The sequence below is a fragment of the Pipra filicauda genome, unplaced genomic scaffold (genome assembly GCF_003945595.2).
Source record: "Pipra filicauda isolate LSUMZ 115617 unplaced genomic scaffold, ASM394559v2 scaffold77_size3566232_pilon, whole genome shotgun sequence".
Taxonomy (NCBI): Eukaryota; Metazoa; Chordata; class Aves; order Passeriformes; family Pipridae; genus Pipra; species Pipra filicauda.
The window spans coordinates 1,226,767-1,240,241 of record NW_024104953.1 but is presented as its reverse complement, the minus strand read 5'-3'; the positions used below and the strand labels follow the sequence as shown (position 1 = coordinate 1,240,241).

Here is a 13,475-nt window from a genome sequence, read left to right as displayed (position 1 = left end):
GAGGCAGATGACTTACAGAAGAGTTCTTTGGGAATTATCCAGTACACAGAAGCTTGGCATTTCAAGTCTTATATTTGAGTCTTACATTTAAGTCTCCTTTCAAAATGTCATCCTAAAACCTCACAGGGGAGTGGACAAAATTCAATCTTTTTTTTCCCCAGATATGGATTAAATTGAAGGGAACCAGTCTGAAAGCAGGATTTTAAAAGGAAAACAGCTCAGAAACTGCATATATTTGTGGAAAGGGAGAACATGAGTCACATTTGTTGGATTTGGAAGACTAATGAAGATTTGGATGTCCCTTGTGTACAAATGACACCTCTTAACTCCAGACTGTGAATGACACAGGTGAGAAGCAGGGACCACAGCAAAGAATTTTCTATATAATATAACTTCAATTGAGTTTTGGAGCTTATGTCTGGATGATTAGGAGCTAGTGCTCCTCAGAGAGTTTATTTCACTAAGAGATTAATGAATTTTGTATTTTCTAGGTTGCCAACAAATTTGGTTTTATTTAAGGCAACAGTTCTGGACTTTTCATGGGGGAAGAAGACGGGGAGATAAGAGAGCACATTAGGCTTTATCCCTGGGGGCTCGCTCCGTGTTCAGCTGAGAGGGCAGCAACAAGAAAGCAACCTTGTTTAGAAAACCAAGATCTTCTCCACATGGAATAATAAAACCAAAGAATAAAGTTAAAAGAAGACAAGATGAACATTAACTTATTCTAGCCTCAAAGATGTGGCTGTGTTTGTTAGTATTTTCTATACTTGTCTGATTCTTTTCACAGGTTTCAGCTTTTACTGGGGTCAGTCTCCAGCACGCTCTTCTCCCTGGAGATGTTTTTGCACATGGATGAGCCTTCTGGTGTCCCTGCCACCCTCTAGTCTGGATATCTTTCAGAAACTTGAAAGCATGTCAGCAAGTCACGGATAAAACTTCCAAAGGGAATAGGAAGTCAGAGAACACAGCAGTGGTACAGGAGTACAGAGGAAGCAGCTCTAAGCAGCTTGGTGTGAGCCAGGAGCTTGAGAACAGCTTTTCCAAATGAATGGAAGTTGACTCCCAGAGCACCTTCATTCTCCAGCACCTTGAAGAAAACAAAGCCACTACACAAGGGGGGAAAAAAATTACTAGAAATAAGAAGGCACTTAGTTCAAGAGCAACTTGGGCTCCTCCTCCCCAAGAGACAGACCAGCAAATGTCCACAGCGACAACGATGGAAAACGAAAAAGACACTTCTCTATGTATATATTTTGGGAAAGTACTTAGCATCCAAATTTCATATAACACATATTCTCTCTGTTTAGCTAAAACCAACACAAATGACCAGTTTTGCTTCACGAGGAATGAATATGGCACTTTCTTCAATTCAAAACAGCAGGAAATTGATGCTGCTTTTAAAAATTCTTTTAAGAAACACTTTTAGACACTCAATTACTCCCATTCTTTTCAACATGTTATTATTGCTGAAAATCATTCATATGCTTCCAAGAAAATTAACTACCAGTTGGGTCTCAAAATCTCCCTTTCAGATGTTGCATGTGTTAAAATTGGCTGTTTGCTTACCTTAGATTTGTGATCTGATGTTAGTGTCTGAATTTTAATTTCCGTTTCTTTCTTCAATTCAACACAATTACTTCCCCTAAAAAAAGGAAAATTGCAAATGTGTGCCACAAGTTAAACATCTCCCCATTCAGTCAGCTCTTACTAATTAAAATGTTAATCAAAGTTGAAGTGCTGCAGTGTATTGGAATGAAATTATTTCTTCTGGCAATTTATTCACAACTTACAAAATATTGTTGGATTAATGATCATTCAATTCAAACACCACATGATTAATTCTGGATTGGCCCTGCATTTATTCTATTGCTGAGGATGTGTCAGGCATCTCCATTTATGATACTTGGTTCCTTTTCCAGGCTTAAAATATCTTGCCAAGAAAAAGCAGTTTCTGCCTGAAAACTTCCAGGCATATTCACTGCCTTGCCATGGTTTTACTCTGTTTTAAAAATAATTTTGCTACTTTTATTTCATTTGAGGAAGAGAAAAAAGAAGTCACTTGATTAATTACCTCACAGGGCGCTCTGGGAACCCTAAATTGAACACCTATTGAAAATGTAGGTGTCCCTCTGTGAGAAAACAGAAGTGAATGGGTTGCAAAGAAAGCGCTGGACCACACCAACCCACTTGGATGAATCCAAGCCATTGGATACCTTATATGACTTGGAAAGCAGTGAATCTTGAAGACATCCCTCACTCCTGCAACAAGACCTTGTGTTTGGGTCAAGTGTTAAGGGGGTTGCATACCGGTTTCAAAGCTTGTTTAATGCAGGAGGAGCGCGTGATTCCAAGAACAGGCTGGCAAAAAGCCTGGAGAAGGCCATCCTGAAGCTCCCCTGACGTGCCTGTGGGTTAGGAGATGGATGGCTTCTACCTCTCACCCACAGAACTGCCTCCACTAAGCCCAATTACTCAGGCTGTGCACTGGGTGGGACAAAAACTATTCCACTGCAGCTACAACAGGAATTTCAATTACTGCCTCACCAGAGTCAATACGGTTTTGAAGGCTGACAAGCTCCATCATTAACAATCTTTTTCCAGTGAAGGGTTTTTACAACAGAATACAAATTCACACAGTGCAAGTCTCTGTTATTTTGTCTGGAATAATACAATATATCGAGAGAGGTCTACTTTAACATCACTGTAATATTTCTGTGTCAGATTATTCACTGATGCAAAGTGGTACAAACTCCACTGAGGGGATGGAGCCATGTTCATTTATCACCTGCAGCTGGCCCTAATAAGAACGGTCACTGCTTGACTAAAGAAACATTAATACATGTTTGCTCCAAGAAAGAAGACTTACGAAACCCTTAACAACTTTAAATCCTACTTTTTTATTGAAGTTCTGCTAAACTTAGGGAAAATGGCTGAAAATTTTATCATCAAGCAGTACCAGGTCAGCCCTTACTGAAAATAGAGTAGTGTGGTTTGTCTTGTGTTCCCCAGGGTCACCAGAAGGATTAGTCATTTATTTTCTAGCCATAGCAAGGGAAATTTTGTAGATATTTATAACACTCTTTTGACACTTTAGAAGTAATCTAAAGTCATAAGCAGAGGTTCTGACCACTGTTACCTCTGCCTGAAAAACAACAGCTGGAAGGAATTTGATTATCCATGTGGGTAGCCATGATCAGTCTGGCTGTAAGGAATGTATGATTTGTCATACACTGTGAAAGAGTAAATCAAACATATTTTATCCCAGATCAGTCTAATTAGTTCAATCACTAGACTTTCAGAATCCCAGACATCAAAACCACCAGCTGATCCCTTCCCTGGAAACACAGCTTTCAGGATATCTCAAGGCAACTTCCAGCCAGTTTGGACACTGGACATAAGGGAATTGCCTTCAGCTGCAGTGGAAGAGTCCACAGTTAAACCATCAAGTCACAGCTGGGAACAAAGACCCAGGACAGTGCAGCCCAGGGTCACATATCCCTGCTCAAACACAGACAGTTTAATTTCTGGACAGTCTGAGTAAATCAGGAGGATCTTCATGCCCTCACTCCATTTCAGAGTGGGAACACAAACACACCTATGCCCATAAGCCTCTCTGATATTTTTAAGCATTTGAAGTGTATGACAGAAATAGCACAGGGAGCAAAATCCTGTCCATCTGTCAGAGAATTAGCATGTGATTAAAAAATTCTACTTTGCTGAACAATATGCAGTTGACATTTGTCACACCATGTGGCAGAAACAGACCACAAAAAACCTGCACAAGATCAGAAGAGAAAGTCCTCTATACACCTATCAGAAGCCTTTTTGTCAGGAAATAACTGTCACTTTCAGAATTAAAGTCTTGAAAACATGTTTTACATGCTCTTTTACAACTTTTATTGCTTGCAAAGGTTCCAAAATGACAGCCAAGGAAATGGAGCAGGTCCTGCACTCACTGAACCCAGGACTCTGGATTCATCAGGTCATTTAAGTTCAATAAAATTTTTAAGTCCCAACCAATGTGTCCACTTTTAAGCATGTCCTTTAGTACACTGCACAGCTGGGATGTGCCAAAGCACCTTGCTGAATGGGCTTCCAGGGCTGCATATGCAAAGACCTTGAAGGAAGCCAAAATATTTGGATACAGAATTAAAAAGTGTTTTCACAGAAGGTCTGTGTTGATACTGGTTTTGATTTGGTTGTTAATTAGATACCAACAGTTATTCTTGTAAAACTGAAAGAGCCATCAGATGACTGAGAGCTCTGGAGTCCATGGAAAGTATGGAGTCATGGTAAGGAACAGTATTTGCCTTTGTAGTGCATCTGCTTCTGGAGCGGTCATTTCCAACTTTTTTTTTAACTCACTGACAATTTAAAACTATCATAAAGGCTTTGGTTTCCATGGAATAAGTGTTATAACATTAAGAAAAGCTGCAGCAAGTAGCCAATGAAGTGATCTCAAACTGGGAATCAAATTATCAGCTCTGTTGGTACTTGTCCCATTTGGGGTTACTCTGAAAGCATTGTTATGCAGAGCTTCCTGTTTACTATTTATTGCACAGAGACAGTCACTACCATCCTTAACTTTCTGATACACCTTCCTTTGCTGTTTTGGCAAGACAGGCAGAGCCACTGGCTTCTCAGTCCAACAGGAACACTGAGATTCTTTAATTGCAGAGCACAGGGAAGCCTTTCTTCCCCCACAATAATTATGGTGTAATGTCTATGGATTAGTTCACTGTCACTGCGGTAAATAACCTGACTCTAATTATAAATCCAAGTAATCAATAAGCTTTTGCTGTGTTACTTTGAATGAAGTTGAATTAAAGCCGCATTAAATCAATCCATTCTGTAGCTGTCCCCTCTCTCTTTGGAGAAGTAGTAATTTTCCGGAAGAAACTGCCTGAATTAAAAATATTTGGGTGCTTACAGTTCTCCTATCTTGGACTAAAAAGAACAACATGACCTTTTTAAAGAGTTTGTGAGCTTTCAATAATTTAGTGAGGAGAATTCTCCTTACCATGTTTACTTCTGACAGTTCTATTTCTGTTCCGTTGCAAGTTTACAACATGCATACTCAAAAAACCACCACCATTCCAAATAATTTGTATAAAAAGCACTGGTGGAAGAATCCAGTGCCAAACAGGCATCTCTGTCCAGTGTTCAGTGAGTGAGTTCGTTGCCAGATGACAACAATATGAAATTAGGACTAACTATTAGGATAGCTGGATATAGAACTAAACTAATTCCTGCTGTCTCCATGAAATGCCAGTCACAGGGCAAAAGGTGGAAAGGAAAAACTGCTGCCAGATTACACCACAGCAGCAAGGCAGCAACAGGTCCTGCTACTGAATTCCAAATTAGAATTAGACATTTTATTAAAGTCCCCCAGCATCTTCCAGGAACCTTTCTGGGACAAGTAGGAGATTCACACAGATAATATCCCAGGCCATCAGCTACTGCAAATCAAAACATTTTCACTCAAGCCAAAGGAGTAGAACTGATTTATCCTAGCTGAGGACCTGAAGGATTTAAAAAAAAAAAAAAAAAAAAAAAAGATATTTTGACTCAACAGCACAGCAAAACTCTATTATTCTAAACCATTCAGGACTCAGAAGCCAGCTTTCCCCCCAAAAAATCAAATCTTTGCTACTTTCTGGTCATTAGGGCTATTGAGGACCTCACTGAACACAAGAGTGACGTTCCCTGGGGAGTGCAGTGAGACCAGATCAAACCACAGAGAGAAAACTTCGGGGCAACTCCTTCACTTTTGCTGTTAAAACTCTGATAGCAGAAGACAAGAGAAAGGCAAAGAGAGTACAGCATTTATGGCCTGCTGCTAAAGCCTTCAAACATCTCATTCTCAGCTTGATGGGAGGATGTTGCTTCAAGCTGCAATCCATTCATTTCAATGACCTTTTTACGAATTATTTACTCCAGACCACAAAAGCATAACATCTATTTTAATTCTAAAAAAAAAAAAAAATTAAAATAATATCTTACCCCTTCTTCTTGATTGCCTTCTCTAACATTTTCTCGTATGATACCTTTTCTTTATCATATTGGGCCACTATTTTGTCAATTTGGGTGCAGTGCAACTTCTGCATAGCGCTGTGCTCCTGGAAAACAGAAGGAAAACAATTAGGTTGCTGGATTTTTAATTTTTCATTTTATTGCAGTGTAAAAAATATCAGTGTACCAACAGATAACTCTGACAATGGAATTTAACCTGGTTTAGCCATCTGACATTAAACATCCCAGATATTTCACCATAAGCACCATGACATTTCTTCTTTGATTGAAAAATCACGACCTGCAGTGAACCTTAAAAATATGGTATACCCTAAAACAAAATAATGATGGGAAAACCAATATTTTTTAATAAATATCCATTTAAATGCAGTGTAAAAAATCCGATTTACAAGCTCAGATCAAAGTTTCTGAACACAAAGGAGAACAAGTTTCAACCCACTCCCCTCTTCCTCTACGTATCTCGTACTGAATACAGTGACAGCCCCTTGGCCACTGCATTTCAAATAGCTAGTTAGTTATGGAAGGGGAGGAAAAAACTTTTCCTATGATAAAAAGATGACTCACAAAAGCATATTAAACACTTGGGTGTGTATATAGACAGTTCCTTTCCACTACAAGACTGTACCAGAAACAAAACACTTCACTTAGTGCTTACATTTACACTTCATTATTGAACTTGACTTCGTATTCTCCTTTATCAGACCAGCTGCTCATAATGATGCAAATATTTAGCTAGCACAGAAAGCACTGAATATTGAATTTACACTACAATAGGAATAACTGTTCATTAATTTATGTTATTTTATTAATATCCAGTTGCTCCACATTTTATCTAATCATGACAAAAAGAACTGCATTAATTAATATGGCCTCTTCCAGGACTTTATTGTGTTCTATAGCTCATTTTGCATCTATTCTATGCTTGCTATTCTACTGCTCTTTGTTATTATTTTCTATACACCTTTGCCTTATCACTGCTTCTTCCTCTAAAAACACTAATTAAATACTTTTACACTCACTTTTACCAAAACATTAAAGCAAATGTTGCGATGCTCTTAAAAATTTAGTCCTGGGCTGTACCCCAGCACTCCAACATCTGCCAGGCACTTCCCTGGGGAACACACACAGCTTCCCAATTTTGTATTTAGAGTGGGGAACTGAATTTTCTGTTCTACAGAGGATTTAAAGGGAAACAAATAAGACTCTGTCAATATTAAAACATTCCAGCTTCACCGCGGAGTATTTACAGTGACTAACCAGGCAGGAAAAAACATAAGAATGACATAAACTTGACAGCACCAGCCAGACACAGGTGAAGCGACTGAGAACATCTCTCAAACCACCCACTCTCCTCTAAATGAGCAGAACTATACAATGCTTGCTCTGAAAAGACTAAGCACAAACATTGCAAAGCGCGAGACATCTGCCCACTCGTGTGACACTCCTCCATAATCTGGAATTCCTGCTTTTCCCTCAGGACAACCATCATTTAAGCCTTCTCTCTTTATCACAACCCCCCTGTAACCTTCTGCAGATCTCCTCTACTGCTGTGTACTGCCCATACACAGCTCCTGCATGTGAAATGGATCTATCCCCCCATTTTCTTCCCTGCTCCTTCCCCCCACCCAGTTCCCGGAACATGGATTTGCTTGTGCACACTATAAACAGAGCTGGAAGAGGAAGATGGGCTGCTAACAACCTCCACAGGTAAGGCACAAAGAGCATGAGGAGTCAACTCCCTGCCAGAGGTTCCCTGAATTACAGGACCTTCAACCCTGAAACACCATTTAATATGGGAGACGTGTCTCATGATTTCCTCAAGTCTGCTGAATTTCCAGTTGGAATTCACACACCTTTTACATAAATATATTCACAAATTACATGCCATTACAAACCAAAGCCACAGTTTTGCCAGGGTTCTGAGAAGCCATTTAATTGATATAAAAAGACTCAAATCACAGCAAGAGTATCCATGGGAAAGGGTAAAGAGTCATATACTGTGTACAACTGAAAACTGAGGTCTAGAGAGTTGTCATTACAGAATACAAGAATGAGGAAATAAAAAGAAGGATCTATTACTTCCAAATCAACAGTCCATGTTGCAAAACTTTACTAATCTACAGTCCCATACTCTTGTACTGTTGCTTTTGCACTCTGAAATGGAGATATTTTTAATGTTCTTTTTTACTAGGCTTTAATTCAAACATCGCATCTATATTCAGTGTTAGTATGAAGATGCAGGAGATGGGATTTATATTTTTGGGTGGTAATTACACAATTCTGTTGCCATCTAGAGCCATATCAAATTCCTTAAGTGGCATTTGTGACTATCCCTGTCATGTCTGAAACTCCTGGAACTGTGCACCACAATCATCTGTTGGGTTGCTGTCTGTTAGAGAATATATCAAAATAATCCCTCACTCTCCTCCCTTTTCTGTCTAGCTCAAAAAAGCACAGAAACTATGTGGCACTCCTGTAAAATATTGAAATTCAGTAGGGGCCCATAAAAGCAGGCTGCTAACAGATGAAGTCAGTGACTGAGATGCTTTTATATGTCCATCTCCTCGCCTTTATAGCTTTATATCTGCTTGTGATGCCACCCCAGATCATTTACCTAAACAGTGCTCAAGATCTAACTTGATAAAAAAAGAGATATAGACCAATGGACATCATTCAGACATATCAGCTGTTCTGCAGCTGCACAGTAATATTCATACTGGGAGGTTACAATTACTTCAGGGAATGTAGGTAGGAAATACTTCAAAAGCAGCTGAGGTTTGTTTGTGGATGCATTATTTAAAGAAAAGCATTTTTGCAATATGCAGGAGTGGCTGTACATATTATTTTAAAATTACCAAAAGCACAGGTTACCAGAACTAAGAGAAGTTATTCCTTGCATGGAGGTTTTTTTAATGGTGACAATTCCATTAATTTGCCAGTGTTTTTCAAAAGCCAAACACAAGGAATACTACAGGCTGATAGCTTCAAAATGGGCTGAGGTTTGGATCAAGAGCAATCATCTGCTCTTCAGCAATCCCAACAGCAACATGTGCAGACTTAGTTTTTAGAGACTAAACCAACCTGGAGAATATTCACTCTGCCCCCTTGAACTCTTTCTTCCTTCGTAGCCAGGGCACAAACTAAGCAGAGGGTTTGGTCACTAAGAAGAGTGACCTTTCTGACAGTCTAATGATCTCTACCCTAGTTAGACTAGAAGTCTTATTTTTCCTACACAAAAGTGAAAAAACAAACAGTGGAGACTTTATCTCCACCTGCCCAAACATCCCTCTTTTGAAAAAAATGGATTAATAGCAAAACCATCCTAAAGAGAAGCCATAGTGTGCAATGTGTCTCTGTGTGTGTACACTGGGTATTACAGCTCTAAGGAGCTCTGCCATGATGAAAAACCAATTAGTAATAATATGCAGAGGGATTTTAGGAGAATGTTATCCTAGCTGCTGGAGTCAAAACGGCTGAAACACTCAACGGAGGTAAATAAAGGAAAGATAGCATCAAAGAAATACACTGACAGAGTGTGCTGTGCTCTGAAAAGCCTTGGCTCCAGGTAAATTTGTATTAATCTGGAAATGTGGTATCTGTATCAGTTCTATCCCCTGACAAAACAAATGATGTGTTTTCATACAAGCAACCAACCTCCACCAGCCAGGATTTCAGAGGAGCTGCTACTGCTTCTCTACATCGAGCAGTAAACCATCTGTTTACTTATTCCTCCAGATCTCTGGAATGTTTATGGTTAAATGAGAGTGTGCCTATTTCTGGAACTTTTAAGTTCAGTCTGCTTAGTACACAGGGTTCCTCCAGCTGATCATGGATAACTAACTGCACAGCTCTCCTGCTCCAGCCCAGCTGATGAAATGCATTAAGAACAGTGGTGAGTACAGCACTAAGATCATCTCTGAGCTAACTTGGTTGCACTTTCCTGCTCAGACTCTCTACATTCCAGAAGCTGCCCTTTTAGCAGGGCATGCTCTAGGCAGGCACTTTCTTGTTAGGACAGACTTGCAGTGTGTACTTAAGACCAGCAGGACACAGGCTGGCTCAGACATCAAATAGCTGTGCTTGAGCTAATGCTGAAAGCCCTTCTGAGTGCACAGCAGTTTCAGATTGTGGCTGGCAATTTTTTCCTCAGATTAGAGGAAGCAAGTGCAAGCCTGAACAGATGGATCTTCTTTTTTTTTTAATATTAGTAAGCACAGTCTTGGCTAAAATATCCTTCCACTACCGTGGGTCACGTGTATCAGAGAGACACCACTGAGTATGCCTGTTTCCTACATAACCACAGCACCATTTCTACAGCAAACTGATGGAGGTTGGACAAGGAAATGACAAATTAGTGTTTAAAAATAAGAAGCCCTCCCCAAATTAACCCTATGAAGGTCTAGAAACTGTTCATGTCAAGAAGTGTGGGTGACAGACACTTATTGGGCATGGGCTTTGCACACAACACAAAGTCACTCATTTTGCCTCTGCAGAGTCAGTAAGGATTCTGAAATGTAACTATTTAGTTTTGTTACACAGTTTTTAATAATAAGAGCCCCACAAAACATGCCAATTACCGAAAGCAATTTCTCCATACTACATTGTACTCCCAAACAATCATTAAAATAAACACAAAGACTGGTATTAAAAATGCCCAGGCAACTACTCTGTGTCAGATTTGCAACGAAATCTGCTATCAAGGAGAGCAATCTACCCCAAAAGCCCAAAATGGATTTGCATGTACTGCCAAAATTCAGAACTTCAGCTATTTTCTTCACTTTTTATGCCTCCTTCTGTAACAAGAGTAATGTTTTCTAATGATAAAGAGCAGGAGAAAACTGGCTGTGATTTTCTAATATAAAGTATATTTCTGACAGTGCTGTATGTAATTGGCACATCATTGCCAACAGTATCAAGCAAAAGAAGTGGTTAACACAGATACAAACAAAAAGGACCAGGGCATTTCATTTTTCAGCTCCACATTCCAGTTCTCTTTGGCCATTTTGCAGCTTCTCCAGTGCCTGTCTTCGATGCAGCACCGTCTCTCATCATTACTGCCTTTTCCTTCTGAGCTGCCTGTCAATATGCCATGCAAGAGGGAGCTGATAAAATCATTACCTGAAAAAGGTGAGCTCTGGGTGCTTATATGGGTCAAACAAAGGTGCACCGAATCTCAGGGTTGCTGAAGGGAAAATGTGCTCACTGGAGCATATTTCAGTACATTTAAGACACATATGCCTTTCTTGGTGGTCCAACTACTGTTCCTTAGTCCTTCCCTACAATTTAATTAGGAGCTGTCTGTGCTAGTGAGCACTGCAACTGTTTTCAATTAGAGTTTGTGGCTCAGAGAACTCTTAATGACCATACCTTTGCATGTTTCTTCTTTAAGGCATTCAGCTCTTTCTGTTGTTTCTTTAAATGCTTTATATAAGCCTACAAAAAGAGAAATTGGATCAATTTTCCTCTGGTCATATTGACTTTAACTAGATAAAATCGTGGGGACAAAAATTAGGAACACATCTTGAAAAGCTTGTGTCCATCCTTACCTTCATTTGTTTCAAATCTTCTATCTTCACTTGAGGAATGAGGTCTATACCTAGGGAGGCATTGATACAGTTTATCTAAAACTTCACACGCACTAGTACATCTCATACTTTCAAAGTTTGAGTTTTGCCACAGAAACCTACATTTAAGTTAGCAATTAATTCATGTTTTTCACCACATAAAAAAATAGTTGCAGGTTAATGAGAAAAGCTACAGTTAATTTCCTTTTCCGATGCACTGCTCAATCAATTGTGAAAAAAGAAATGAATCAATGAGTGTATTTTAATCTCTTACAGCTCTGGCCTGGAGTGTCAAAACACAGCAATCTAAGAACAGAAAAAAGGCCCTTTTCAGCAAACGTAGCAAACCATTTATGAACATTAAAACTGAACCACGTAAACTTTAGAATTTTGGTCCGTATGTGGAGATTGCTCTGGCACCACCATCTTTCAGTGGGGAGGCTTCCTGGGTGAGGTTCTATGTGACTACATAAAGGATAACTGAGGCTGTATTTCTAAATTTAAAACACAGGAGTGCAAATTTACCTGCGGCCTGTATGTGAACGAAGGTAAAATTTGCGTTTTTGTTAACACCAGGCTGTGAGAAAAGGAGCAACAGCACTCTCCAAGGCTAAAGGAGAGGTAAAAACGAAGGAGAAACGCAAAAGAAGTGGAAATTCTAATGAAAATTCAAAACAACAGGCAAATCAATCACACAAGACTAAGTGTACTATTTAGATGAATGAAAATATGTTTTGATCACTTTAACTGCAATGCAAACAAAACCCAACCTCATCTCATGTTTATGCTTTAATGAATGTTCTGTGACATACTATGATTTTTAAAAAACTACCAAGCGCATCCTACATGTAATTATTAATAAAAATGTCAATACAATGCCATGAGAGTTGCAATTTTTAGGTTTTTTTCCTGAGGTTTCATACAAAAATATCTGCATGTACATAAATACACTGCAAACATATTTAGTTAACTGCTCTTAACAGTGTCTGTGGACTATAGGATTTCCCCTGCCTTGAAAAGGACTTTCTGGCTTTTAAGGTGAATTTAACTGGAAAATATTTAGATGCTGTAAAAGGGAAAAAAAAAAAAAGCGGGGGGGAGGGAGGCAATTTCCTCAGGGAATATGATTTTTTTTTCTTTTCTTAGAAACATAAGATTCTGCTCAAGTATATGGTATCAACATTAGTCTAGTAAATGAGATTGGAAAAGATTTAGGCACAGATAGAGGCTGAAGTTTTCAAAACCACAAATCACTTAACCCTTACTGAAAGTCAGAGAACAAAAAAAAAAAACCCAAAACTCCTGTGCATTTGAAAGCCTTCCCCAGACACCCTGCCCTGCTGGATAAGTCATTTCTAATAGCAAGGGGAGATGTGTATCATAAGAGTGGTAGAATTATTCAGATCTTAATAGATCTGAGATAACCAATATCATTACAAGGGATATAAAATGAACAGCTCTACTTTACCATGCAAGAATATGGGTAAAAATTGCAGACAGGAGCACGTTTCAGTTTCAGACCGGGGCTCCATCAGGCTGGTGTGTTCTAAACAAACTTCTTCAGGATTTTACTTTAAAACACAGATTTATTTATTTTGTTCTCCAGGTCTGACTCCATGGCAACCAGGAATCAGTTGTCAACCCCAGAAAATTCCATGCTTAATTAATGTACAGTAAAACTAATACTTGTGCATCTTGGTGATGATACATAAAATATGAAAACACCTCACAGGATAAAATAATCTGGGGCTTATGCCAGGGAAGAACTTTGCAAGAGTTCAGGTGCCAGAAAAAACCTGTTTTACTGCCAAAAGTGACTCCAGAGAAATGGCATCTTATTTCTCAAGAGATCCCTCTACACATGTGTGTACTCAGTCA

General features: G+C 39.1%; 1 protein-coding gene across 6 annotated transcripts in view; it reads right to left on the bottom strand.

The window, feature by feature from the left end:
• The window catches only part of PLCB4 (phospholipase C beta 4), a 169,228-nt gene that overhangs the window by 16,640 nt on the left and 139,113 nt on the right, over positions 1-13,475 (bottom strand). For all 6 annotated transcript variants that reach the window (XM_039389842.1, XM_039389843.1, XM_027747994.2 and 3 more), the window contains 4 exons: positions 11,580-11,629; positions 11,401-11,466; positions 6,004-6,119; positions 1,567-1,642 (listed from right to left, as the gene is read on the bottom strand). In XM_039389842.1, coding sequence (XP_039245776.1) covers positions 1,567-1,642; positions 6,004-6,119; positions 11,401-11,466; positions 11,580-11,629 — 308 coding nt within the window. The remainder of the gene's footprint in view (positions 1-1,566; positions 1,643-6,003; positions 6,120-11,400; positions 11,467-11,579; positions 11,630-13,475) is intronic.